This window comes from Sinocyclocheilus rhinocerous, unplaced genomic scaffold (genome assembly GCF_001515625.1).
Source record: "Sinocyclocheilus rhinocerous isolate Xijiao unplaced genomic scaffold, SAMN03320098_v1.1 scaffold557, whole genome shotgun sequence".
Taxonomy (NCBI): domain Eukaryota; kingdom Metazoa; phylum Chordata; class Actinopteri; order Cypriniformes; family Cyprinidae; genus Sinocyclocheilus; species Sinocyclocheilus rhinocerous.
Genome location: NW_015633548.1, coordinates 1,177,892 through 1,190,930, shown reverse-complemented (window position 1 = coordinate 1,190,930; position 13,039 = coordinate 1,177,892). Strand labels below are relative to the sequence as shown.

The 13,039-nt window shown below is 35.2% G+C and overlaps 2 protein-coding genes across 2 annotated transcripts in view; both read right to left on the bottom strand.

Annotated features, from left to right (window-relative positions):
- LOC107744579 (malignant T-cell-amplified sequence 1) overlaps positions 1-1,572 on the bottom strand; it is a 4,530-nt gene extending 2,958 nt beyond the window's left edge. The window contains exons 1-4 of the mRNA XM_016558297.1: positions 1,388-1,572; positions 653-805; positions 443-540; positions 162-295 (exon numbers count right to left, since the gene is read on the bottom strand). Of these exons, the coding sequence (XP_016413783.1) occupies positions 162-295; positions 443-540; positions 653-805; positions 1,388-1,398 (396 nt within the window). The 5' untranslated portion in view covers positions 1,399-1,572. The remainder of the gene's footprint in view (positions 1-161; positions 296-442; positions 541-652; positions 806-1,387) is intronic.
- A 1,156-nt stretch (positions 1,573-2,728) lies between these two features.
- On the bottom strand, positions 2,729-12,761 carry LOC107744545 (cullin-4B-like). The gene is made up of 20 exons (XM_016558254.1): positions 12,092-12,761; positions 11,026-11,141; positions 10,837-10,940; positions 9,895-9,964; positions 9,680-9,753; positions 9,383-9,545; positions 8,521-8,610; positions 7,870-7,952; positions 7,712-7,779; positions 7,479-7,597; positions 7,209-7,401; positions 6,994-7,098; positions 6,787-6,897; positions 6,589-6,674; positions 6,377-6,484; positions 6,087-6,240; positions 5,932-5,985; positions 5,144-5,316; positions 4,904-5,056; positions 2,729-3,883 (listed from the first exon to the last, which is right to left on the bottom strand). The coding sequence occupies exons 1-20, from the start codon at positions 12,546-12,548 to the stop codon at positions 3,788-3,790; spliced, it is 2,577 nt and encodes an 858-aa protein (XP_016413740.1). The 5' UTR covers positions 12,549-12,761; the 3' UTR covers positions 2,729-3,787.
- Positions 12,762-13,039: the final 278 nt, after the last annotated feature.

Genomic DNA, 13,039 nt, shown 5'->3' with positions numbered 1-13,039 from the left:
TATATATTTTTTTTTTTTTTATCTCAATAGTCGTATGGTGTTTTTTGCTTTTTTTTTGGAATTGACAAAAGATGTGAACTAATCCCTTACATTAAAACATTACGATTCATTTGTCATAGAAGAAAATATTACTAGATATAATACAACAGCTGGAAAGATACAACTACTGTGTCTGTTTCAGCAGGGTAGAGTTTGGCTCCTGGTGATGTGAGGCCTGGGCACATGATATTGGCTCCACTCAGAACAAATTTGATGGCTCCTTTATCTACTTGTTGGTGTGGCAGAATGAAGGGATCTGGAGAACAGACATGCGAGTACCAAGCATTAGTCTAACCAAATGAACAGTAAGTGTAACTTGGGTAATATAAGCAATTTTCTGGAACCCGAGGCAATATTTTCTGCAGGAAAAGCATCTTACTGATGAAAATGAAAGCCATCTTACATTTGTGTAGAAGTCTGAGGGTGGGATAGAAGGGTCCCTCTCTCTGTCTGAAGAAGAGCAGCTCTCCATTTACCGTAAGAATTTCAATATGCTCATGACTGGAAACGTAGACAAAATATCACACCTCTGATGTAAAATGAGTTACTCTTTTAGTACTTCGAATTAATAAGCACTGACTTTCCATATTGTGTACTCTTGTGTATCTCTCACCATCTCACAATTTTGACAGGGTCCTTTTTGGGCATTATCTGGTTGAGCCAATCATCGATGTTGGGAAACTGATCTAACAGCTGATTCTTTATACCCTTAATAACAGACGTCTTCAGTTGAATACAGTTAGAAACATTTTCCTTTTCATCAAATCTATGAAGACAAAGAGAAAGAAAGGAATTAGCATATTTAATGTCTAATACCTGAAGATGACACAGGATCAGGTCTCGTTTTTTTGTTTTGTTTTTTATGGCAAAGTATGGCAAAATAAAGAAACTGTTCTAGTATAAAGGTCTGGTATAACAATTACCACCAATTGTTTTACCAAGTGTCTGTCCTTCAATGTTTAATGTAAACATCTTTTGCAATCGAGGTCTTTTTTGCAGTTTGTTTATCTGTTCAAGTTAAAAATATTAGAAGTATCTTAGCAAAAAATATGAGCAAAAAACACTAAAAACATAGGAAAACAGATGAATAATTTCCAATGAACCATAAAAGTCAGCTGTGACAGAGCAAGTTAGCAGTGTTAGCTAAACAGGTTGATGTCTCGGTTACAGAATTAAGGGCAGATATTAAATTACAATCCCATATATAACTGGTAAGCGTTTACATGCAACATTTCTTCTATCTCTACTGAGAAGGCAAAGCTACTAATTAAATGAAACACTGCATTACTATAACAACGCTAAGTTGTGTTAGCTACTATTTATAAGGTTGACAACGGCTCAAGCTTACTTTTTAAACATCCTTGCAGGTCGTTATCGGTCACTCTTGTCCTCCTATCTGTGTGATCTTACAGCTCGTAACTGTTAACTTTTTTGAACCAAAAAATAAAAACGAAACATTCAGTAGAAGATTTAATGATCTAACTCCACGCTTCACGTCAACCGCAGGTGATTCCGGTTTACGACATTTACGACAATGGTAAATATTTTACGGCAAGGGATGGACGTACAGTATGCCTGACAAAATTATGCTAATGCAATGTACTTTGCAATACATCTGTAAAACTTATTACTGATATCGTTAATCATAAAGTCAGTAGTCAATAAAGTCAATATAGTCAAAGTGACTAAAAATTGTAACTGATCGCAGCACATTAAGACAATTGTTTTGTATTAGTTTTCCCCTGAAATGTTTAAATATGCAAAAATAATGCGTTATCTAATTAAATATGCACCAATTTGCATACATTTCTAGATCAGAAACCTGAAAACCAGATTAAGTAATTCTGCTAACATATGAATTTTTAGGATCTCTTTATATCACTCCATCGTCAGAAAACAATGTCAAGAGCCAGAAGGGAAAATAAAATGGTCATTATATTTTTAGGAATAAAATGTTTGATGAATGATATATAAACAAACTAATGTGGAGATTTCTGGTTTAGGGCATGAGGGAAAAAAACATTTTGAGAAAACTGCCTTTAATCTACAGACACTTATAAGGTATAATAAAATGAACACTTAAATGTATTTTGGATGTTTTCTTCCCACTAGTCTGAAAGAAGTGTTTTAGAAACAAACTAGTCCACAAAACTCTAAATTTATTATGTGCATGAAACTATGAATTTGCCTGAAATGGCTTTAATTAAATTGGAATCTGAGCCAACACTTGGAAGGAAAAAATAAATAAATAAATTTTTTTTTAAAATCCACAAAACCATGCACTGAAGTATAAATGTGAAATATATGCTGAGGTTGTTTATGTACTAACTATACAATTATTACATAAATATCGTCAGCATATTTTTCACAAGTTCTCTTCTAAAGGAGTGTTGTTTCTTTGATCCACCGCCTAACTAACAGCGTTCATTCACTTTCTTAATCTGGCAGTATTGAGCTCTTAAGTAGCAGGCAGATCTTTAAATTAGTCAGTGCTTAGACACAGGGATGATAAATGTAATGCACACATATATATATATATATATATAAAGAAAAAAAATATATATATTTATATCAGATAAAATACAACGTCAGGTTTTATATGGTTATTGGTTAGAATATCTATTTTGCACAATGTTTTTTTCACAAAAACAATGAAATACTGCAAATTGATTAGAGGGACAAGATCATGGAAACACATACAGTTGTTTATTCTGAGGCAATAAAAACAAGCATACTTTTTCCAGACACTGGACGACTGTCCACTTAAGTATGATTTCTCAAAACACCATTGCCAAAATTCCACAGACAGATCCAGTGATGCCACACAGAGGAGCTTCTCAGTATACGGGCCTAATTCAGAACTTAAGGGTTATATAAACTTGGAAACACTAGAATGATAAAATGGTGCTGCTGTGCTTGTTCAGAGTTTCCAGGGAGAAAGAATGCAGTTGCAATGTAGTCGAGAGTGTCAAACATCTAAGTTGTGTGTAAAATGTATATACAAAATAAACAAGAGGAGGAAATGTGAGAAGGTGTAAGCAAGGAGGGAAAAAGAAGGAAGATGTACAAGTTAGTGTTTAGCAGCATTAACATTCCTACAAACAAAACAAGTGCTTGGTTTTATCTAATCTTGGCACAAACTGTGAAATTTCCAATCAGCCTCAATTGTTCTATTTATCAATAAATCACATTCACAGAACATAAATTGCTTGTGACCAATCAGCTGAATCTTCTTTTCTTTGTTCAAACATTGGCAAAGAGAAAACCTGTTTTCACACACTGCTACCCAATACAACACTGACTGAACAAGAGAGTCAAATTCAATCAATCTGGTGTTGGTTTTCTTTGCACAGGTAATACGTCAATATGTTGTGATATTTGCATGAATAAACCACGAAAAAAAAAAAACATGCCAGAGACAAACAAAAGCCATGGAGCCAAGTCTGAAAATAAACAACTTTTCTTTTTAAGCTTGGGATAGTCCAATTCTCAGAAGCATTTTAACAAAATAATTTTGTATTTTCTTTTCTTCTAATTGGACACGCCATTCTGATAGAACATACCCTACCCTGTCAAATCCATGAAGAGAAAACTGATTCAGTTGTTGGTCACTGGGTGAAGATGTTACAGTGAACAAAACCTGGAACAAGGGGCTCCATGTGCTAAGGGAAGTAAACAACGTCACTGAGAACAGCCTCCTCCTGTCATTTCTAACATCCCTCATCTACCCCTCTTATTCTCTCTCTCTCTAAGCCACATAGTTGTATTGATTGGGATTCTCCTTATCCCTTTCCATGTAGTCCCTGTCAATAAGTGACTCTATCCTCTTCTTCAGATCAGCAGGCTGCAAAAAGAAGAAACAAAATTTAGTGGCAGTGGCATATGTTCTCTGCTGCGAGTCTTGGACTAATTTCCAAATTTAGTGACATTGAGAACAATATTCATATTGCTCATATTATATGCAATCTTGAGACAAGAGGAAAAAATAATGCATTGTCAGTGAAGAATTTAAGACAAATCCCTTGACTTTGATCATGATAATTTTTCTGAACGTAATTCACATTAAACCGTCAGATTTTTTTTATGTAGGCATCTCCTTCCACAACAAGCTGGACACAGGAACTTAAGTGCAGTTTAAACTCTACTTTTCAAAAGTTTGCAGTTGTTAAGATATTTAAAAGGCTCTTTTTGCTCACCAATTTGATGAAAAATAGTATAACAGCATAACATGTACATTATTAAAACCTATATACAGTCAAATAGTAAATAAGTAAAATAGTAACCGGCAAATGTTATTACAATTTAAAATAACTTTTTATTTTAATATATTTTAAAATATAATTTATTCCTGTGATGGCAAAGCTGAATTTTCAGCAGTCATTACTCCAGTCTTCAGTGTCACATGATCCTTCAGAAATCATTCTAATATGCTGATATTGTGCACAATAAACATTATCAATATTGAGAACAGCTGTGCTGCTTAATATTTTTCTGTAACATCATAAATGTCATTAGTCACTTTTGAGCAATTTAATGAATCCCTGCTGAATAAAAGTATTACTTTCTTTAAAAAAAAAAAATAGCAACAAGAAAAATACTTTTGCAAACTTGTTCACAGATAATGTGATTGTGCAACATGCAATTGAAAATGCTTTCGTTTTAATGCACAAAGCTGTCACACTGCACAAAAAAAAAAACTTATTTACATTTTGTACATGACTTTGTGATTACTAGATTGTTTTCTAGTTTTGTTTGGCTGCACCCTTGCAGTTTAGTCTAGCTGCAAGACATCCATTTATAGCCAATCCAGTGAAACTACTCCATTAACTGTGAAAACAAAACAATTTGGCAACCATGACCTCACCTTGACTGGGAATTTAAGTTGGTTGTAGACTTCAGACACCAGAAGGTTATGGCTGAGAGTTTTCCTCATCTTCATGATTCGAACAATGGCAGCATCAATTTGGTACTGACGGTCCTGGAATACTCTCTCTGTAGTGCTGGCTTGCTCCTCCACCTGTGAGGTACAGCAAAGAACCATGAGACCAAGCGGCCAATAACTTTCAGACAACAACAATCAAATGACAGGTGTGCCAGACAGTACCGTTTCTTTCATCTGGATCTGGTTGATTTTAATCCTGAAGAGTTTGTGTTTGAAATCATCATTACAAGAGAACTTGTCTCCATCCTCCACGTCTTTACTCTTTGGGGTTTTGGTAAGGACACGTGCCTTCCCACAGGCCAGTGACTGCAGAGTCCGCCTCAGCTCACCGTCCTCTGTAAGTGTGTGTGTATTTTAAATGTCAAATTTGTTAAACATTTTGGACGTTTGTAAAAGGCTGTGAGGTTTACAGGGTTTCTGCAGGTTTGATGAAGGTAAATTTCTTTTTACTTTTTAAGTTCTTTCAAATAAAGAAAAATTAAGAAACAAATTCAAGCAAACAATACGTCGATGTTCTCAATGTAAAAGTATAGGGAGCACATTGAGTTGTATTAGCAACACTTCAAAGTTTGAAAATACAACTTCCAACTAACCTCATAACTTTTTTATAAATTTTGCACAAAAAAAAAAGGCTTGAATAGCTAAGATTTCAACCTCTAGAATATGGAAATCACTTTTACTGTACTTAGAGATTTCATTTGACATCAAGTAAATGTATCTTCATTTAAAGAGTTTTTTTGCTATGTATGCAATATTTAATGCCATGACTTTGAATTTAAGACTTTCTGCTCTGATTTAAGACTTTTTAAGGCCTTAATTTGCAGAAGACTTTTTAAGACCCACAAAAACCCTGGTTTAACTTTGGACTTAAAGTTTAACATTAAATGGAATAGTATCTCTTAACAACAGGAATAAATTGCAATGCGCTTGCTTGAAACAATTGTCCATACCAATGCCTGTAGCAAGTTTAATATCCTCCAGAGAGAACTCCTCCCCTTCATTAGGGGGGGGGTTCCTTATAGCCAGTTATTTTTCTGAGAAGCCTTTAGAAAAGAATGTTTTAAATTAAGTAGATAAATATTATGATCAGCTAATAGTCCGGTATTCATGCCAAGTTGCACTTTTCGAAATAAAACGTGTGTTACCTCTTTGAATTCTGCCTTTAAAACACAATGTCCTAACGTAGACTGCCATTGTAATTTCCGTCCACTGTGTTTGCCCAGGTAAAACGTTTTGAAAATCTCCTGCAATCTCACCATCTGGAGAGTGAAAGGTATTAATAAAAGATTAAAAATTAATTATAATGTGATTAATTTGAATTACGGGTATTACTGCCATGTTTAAGTAACAAGGAATATCTAATCCAAGATCCCATTTCTCAATATCAGAACAGACCTCTGCAGGCAGATGTACTTCCATGGGTACATATGTTGGCCAATAACCCATAGTGAGGATGTTCACCGTCAGCTCAATGTTCCCAGGAATATTTTGGCATTGCATGTGCTGAGGTGCAGATTCCAAAAGAGAGATTTGTAAGATGTAACTAGTTACTAGACACAAAATAAGTGAATGTAATTAATAAAAATGAACATAAAAGCTATCATTACCTGTTTGAACTGCACCATAATATCTTTTGACAGCTCCATGTCTTTAAACATCCCTTCCAGCTTACTGGTAAATGCAGCTCCACATTCTACAAGAAAAACACAATTGACCATTTTTTACTTCACAGCCTTTCGAAACATCTGTGTTACTGAAAACGGTATGTTTTAAGAATAAAATATGAAAAGAGAAATGTAATTTACCATGCTTCAGTTTTGACAGCATTGATTTCTCTGCATCTACAGAGGCACTCTTTCCCACCAGTAACCTCTTTGCCAAGTCTTTCTTGTAGAAGGCCTCAAAAACATCTTTGCCTTAAGAGAGCGAGATGAGAAAGTCTATGAAGCTTAGACAGATAATTGAAAACTTTCTGGGTCTTTGGAACAGAGCATAAAGTTTAAATGCATTACCATAAATGAACCTGAATATGATCATTATCTTGTCCAACATTTTCTCAAGTTCCTCATCAGTCGCTTCTTTGTTCCCAGCACGGAGCTTTGAATCCACATATTTTGCTATAGAAAATAAAACAAAATTAGTGAACGTTTGTCTTGATCCAACCAGCTTTAAATTCTCAATCAAACAAAAACCCTCAATGGTTGGTGGGAAAACATTGTCAACTGACCTATGAGCTCAGCAGGTTTGTTTGGCCGTTTATTGATAAAGGTCTCGAAAGCCTCCTTCATGCCATTAACAAACTTCTCATTCCTCATGAAACATACATCAATGATGTGATCGACTTTATCCTTGAAATCCAAAAGCTCCTGAACCATTGTCTTGTCTTTCTCTGGGTTGATGACAATTGTGCTTCCAAAGGCCTGAGACACAACAAACAAAACACATTCAGAACTGTTATGATGGTTTTCTCAGTCATCTAGATGGGTTCCCTGCACACCTTGATGTACTCGATCCAGTGCTGCAGAAGCACCTGCACGCCTCCCCTCACACGACTGAAGAGCTGGAACAGCAGAGACAGATCCTGAATACGGTTCTCATCCAGCAGGTTATTCAAACCTAGAGTGTGACAAGAAAACAAGCACTTATGTAAATCACTTCTAATTTAGAGGATGGTTGACCATTTGAACACCAAATACAATGTCAATCATCTTCATTCAATGAAGGTGATACCTTTCTGAAGTATTGCAGTGAGGTGTTCTCCAAGCAGTTGCTTTTCCACTGTGGCAATGAGGGGTTTTCTACAAATAAAAAAGACAAAGGTTCACAGATCTTTTTTTACCGAAATAACTACTAATTGTAAATGTTAGTCATATTCTCTGCATACTTACTGTGTGCTCTGGTCTAAGTATGTAATGACTCTGTCTGCCTCCTCTTCCAGACGTTTGTTGACATGATGGAGATACTCTGGCACCTGAAAAGTAAATATTTGTTAGGGATAAAGAAAAGAAATGTGACCATCCTAAATGAGGCAGAGAAAAATCTAATTAAAAGCATAGTTCACAAAAATTTATGTTTGTTTGTTTTGTGAAACACATCTTCATTTTGATCTTTTTTTTCATACAATCACAGTTCCTAAAGGCCAAACAGAAAAGCACCATAAAAGTGGTCCTTATGACTTATACTAGTAATCCTCACCTCTGCTACATCTCTCAAAAACATATGACCATAGAACACTAGAACACAAGTCACCTGGAATACTTCAAAGCCTTTGGTTTCTACGAAATATGATTGTATAGAAAAGGTTCTTTCATTTTATGTTCCACAAAAACAAAATAGCAGCATATCTTTGTAGGGGTGTAAATAATTTTGAAACAACAACCAAGGGTTATTACATAATTAAAAGAAAAAAAATAATAATTTAGCCTGTATCAAAGTACCAGCCTGTAGCTAACATACGCTTAATGAGACATGCCAATAATTTATTGCTCATCAGAATAAATAAAAAAATCAATACTTTGTTCCCCTGATGTGAAACTCACCTCTCTTTCCTGCATGAGTCTCTGGCCCTCTGCAGCATACAGTCGATTTGTCTCCTCCAGAAAGCGCTGCTCAAATGAATCCTGATAAATCTGTCATAAAAAGAACAAAGGTGTGATTACAACAATACTAAAACTAACAGGTTTGGCCACACAATTTAAGGGCTGAATAATATCAGGGATCAAGACCTCACAAGATCTGTAGAAAATTTGCCATCGTTTTCATCTGTCATCAATGCATTAATGCAGAATTACATTTTTTGCTACTGAGGCTAAGTGTAAAGATGCAAATGACAGGATGTGGCATAATGTTGGGGAGTAATGAAAATACTTTGACTCATCCCTCAGTTTAAAAAAGCAAGTTGTTACAGTAAAGACCTTACCATGGAGATAAACGGGCCATGTACTTTAAAAACAGAAACATGAATTATGAACACCTACATTAATACTCGCTTTAAAAAATTTGCATTAATATTCATTCATATTAATATTCATAACTGCTCAATGTTTTGCTTTTTTTTTCAGCAAAAAAAGTTTGAGCTTTTGCACATTTTTTTTTCTCAAAAATATAATATTTCTAGCAAATATAAAAATACATGCCAAACTAACCAGACTGTTAAAAATACTTATTTTGTATCCTTGTCTGTGTCATGTGACCCACCCAGTTACTGGGTTTACTGACTTTATACAGACATGCCACTAAAGCAAACAATAAGAAGTACAAGTAAATTTCTTTTTTTTTTTGCAGTTAAAAAATTTGAGAAAGTCAAAATGATTATTAGTATTATTAAATGGTTATGCCATAAATGCAACATAAACCCAGATACATTGATTTGAGTACAAATGAGAAATCAGGTGAGCTAACCTGCAGATCTGAGAGCATGCTCAGAAGACTCCTCAGGAGACTGCGGTCTACAGCCTCTCCACTCCGCTCTCTCTCAATAAGAAGCAGAATCCCATCGATTGTCTTACTCTGCACCTTCAGGTCGCTGATGATATAGAAACGAAACAACTCCAAGCCCATGTCCCTGAAGACAAAACACAAATGTATCATTAACCGCCAGTGGAAGGAGCAGCACAGCAATGGTAGTTAATAAAGACAGCAAAGGTGACAGTGCCAAAGTTACAAATTCAATATCTTTCGTCAAGTGTGAAGACATACCAGATTGATGGCAGCATTGAATTTTGTAAAACATATGTGCGATCCAAAAACAAAAATATACTCCTAATCATGATCTAGAAGAAAAGACAATGTTTTTGTATTAAAAGCATTTTTTTCAAACAGGTAAATAACTAGATATAGGAACATTTTATAAAAAGTTCAACTTTTAACTTATTAAAAACACATGTAGAGACAGAGATCTAGAGTAGACAAACCATTTGTCTGCAGTGATCTTGCCAACATTTGTCTATTTTCTTGAGGAACAGAACACTGTCTAGGGCATCCGTAGGGCAAGAGTTAAGAAATGGTTTCCTATCACAGTTATGATTAGCAGTCTGTAAGCAGACAGTCCTAATTAATAACCAGTGACTCAACTTCTCATCATTTCTGAAAAATGTTCCCTCATATATTTAGCTCATCATATGCACCGTCTGCCATAGTTTTCTAGCAAAAGCGTTAATGAGTTTTATGTCAAAAGTTCAGCTATTATATAAAATTAAAATCAATTTTGCTACTTTTATTTTAAGAAATACATGATTAATTAAAAACAAAAATATATTTCTGAAACTACCATGCAAATGCTTGGATTCAGTAAGAATTTTTGAAGGAAATTAATACTTTTATTCAGCAAGGATGCATTAAATTGATCAAAAGTGACAGTAAAGACATTTATCATGTTACAATTTCTATTAAAAATTGGTTCTTTTAAACTTTTTATACATCAAAGAATCCTCAAAATATCTGCAAAAATATGTTTCTAAAAATTGCATCATGTTTGTGATGGGCCATTGTTTCGTTTCATGAAACGAAAACTAAATTTTAGACTGAAAAAAAATCTTTATGTTGAGCCCTGATGCATGCTCTTTACTTTAACTCTCAACTAGGGCTGCACGATAAATCGCATGCGATATTTAATGCGCATCTTATCAGTAAAGCCGCTTCTGTAATCAGCGGTAAATCTCCATCACCTGCGGGCTTTCACATTGAGCAGCATTAACTACACAGAGCCTTTGTTCACTGACGAGCAGCTGATTACAGAACCGGCTTTCTGACAAGATGCGCGTTAAATATCGCATGCGATTTATCGTGCAGCCCTACTCTCAACCTAACAAGACAGCAAGAAACAGAATAGAAATTTGTGGCAAGGAAAAGGATATTCTCTGAACTGGTCAATCTGTGCCTTGATATGGTCTTCACAGACCACTCTGAGCTGTTTATAGAGCTTGGCAGATATCTTATGGGAGCACAAATTTTCAACAGCCTGAGAAGACAAAGGGGAATAAATAGCATTAGATTCAATGTAAAATATTACTAAATGATAAAACAAATATATACATAAAACCTACCTGATAGAGCTCCTCTAAATTGTACTTTATTGAAGTGCTGTTTTGAATGGCCTCTACTGCCTCCTTCAGCTTCTGCCAGGTCTCATTCGTGTAATTCTCTGGTAATTTGGGCTTTTCTGATATAACATTATAACAAAAAGAAGGATGTGTATAAACAAATAAGGAATGCGTAAGAAACATAAATACTCGTTAGTGTTTCAATGAAGGTCAGGTTTTGATTTTGTTTATACAAGTGATGTGCCATCATCATAAACAAATACAAGTTACATAAAATCTATTAGTACTTATAAATAAAAAGCTGTTCTCATCTGTTACAGCTCACAGCATTTACTTTCATAAGACAGTTACTGATTCATTGTGCAATAACTTATGACAGATTATGGCTACTAAGACTAAATGTAAAAATGCAAATGACAACATGTGGCGTAATGTTGATCACTAATTAAAATATTTTTTAGTTTAAGACAAAAGTTAAACAGTACAGATAAGCTGCAGTATCATGAGGCTAAATATGCACTTTGAGGGTTTATGAAGCTAGTATTATGGTACACTTACACTATTACTTCCTTAAAAATGTGTTTAATATTCTTAGTTTTGCTGCGTGTCACTGTTTTTGAGAACAATGTATATATATATATATATATATATATATATATATATACACACACACACATACATACATACATACATATATATATATATATAAACATAAACACACACATAAAAGATTAAAATTTTATATAACATTATAACAAATAGAAAAGGATGTTTACGGTTAAGAACATCAATTAATCTCAATCAACAGTGTTTTTGTTTTGATTTTGTTTACTCAAGTGATGTTCCTCCATAAACAAAAGAAAGTTACATAAGAAAGTCTAAAATGCTGATCTCCACCGAGACAACTCAACTCAATGTTGTTTACTACTGCTTTAGGTACTAGGCATCTTTTCTGGACATCGCAGGTGTGTTTGGCCCAAAATGCCGTTTAGGCAGACAGCTCGCTAAGTTTTGAGAAAGCCCAATATGTTTCAAATTAGACGAGGGGGACCGCAGTCTCTTCACCTACCTTTAAAGTTCTTGATAACAAGTTTCTTCGCAGCACCGGGTTTGCTGTTGGAGAAGGTGGCGGATCCCGCAGACTTGGTCAGTCCGTTAGCATGATGCCCGACACCTCCAGGCAGGAACACATTTCTCGCCTTTGAACACGATTCAGCAGAGTTACACGACTCCTCGGCCATCTTCACATCCAGTCCGATCAAATCCAGCGGATCCTCGAACCTCAACTTCTTCTGGATGTGCTGCTGCTGCTGCTGTGAGCTGGAAGAGCTGGACGTTGTGGAGGAGGAATTACAAATGGCTTTAGGAGACGAAGATATTGAATCAATGTCTTCCTTCTCGGAACTGTTAATTTTCCTCTTCTTAGAAGATGTTAAGCTACAGTCGTTGTGAACATCAGAAGCAGCCGGTCTGGGCTCTTGGGCTGGCGGTGGGGGATTAGGGGAAGGTAAACCTGTTGGAAACATGAAAAAATAAATACCAAATCAAATCGCTAATCTACTAATGCTACGATCCCGGGTGTGGACGCTTTATATTCCTCGGTCTCGGTCGGGGGACGTGCAACCTCGCGGCTCCGAGTATAAATAAGGAGAAAAGGAGGATAAATTGAGAAGTGCAGCCCCACTTGGACCCTTCTCTGTTCTTGTTATTGCCAGCAGAGGAAAGATGGTTGAATACTGCTTCCTCTCGCTCGAGCACACTCCGGCTTTGTGTGTGTGTCTGTGTTTGAGCAAAATGTGTATATATATATATATATATATATATATATATATACACACACACACATACATACATACATACATATATATATATATATAAACATAAACACACACATAAAAGATTAAAATTTTATATAACATTATAACAAATAGAAAAGGATGTTTACGGTTAAGAACATCAATTAATCTCAATCAACAGTGTTTTTGTTTTGATTTTGTTTACTCAAGTGATGTTCCTC

What these genes read in the sequence shown, in the direction of transcription:
- LOC107744545 (XM_016558254.1), bottom strand. Translation starts at nt 12,548, where the DNA reads ATGTTTCCAACAGGTTTACCTTCCCCTAATCCCCCACCGCCAGCCCAA. An exon ending in AAGATCACTGCAGACAAATG is followed by an intron (nt 9,754 to 9,894) that starts GTTTGTCTACTC and finishes CTTTTCTTCTAG; the next exon opens with ATCATGATTAGGAGTATATT. An exon ending in AACTTAAATTCCCAGTCAAG is followed by an intron (nt 3,884 to 4,903) that starts GTGAGGTCATGG and finishes TTCTTTTTGCAG; the next exon opens with CCTGCTGATCTGAAGAAGAG.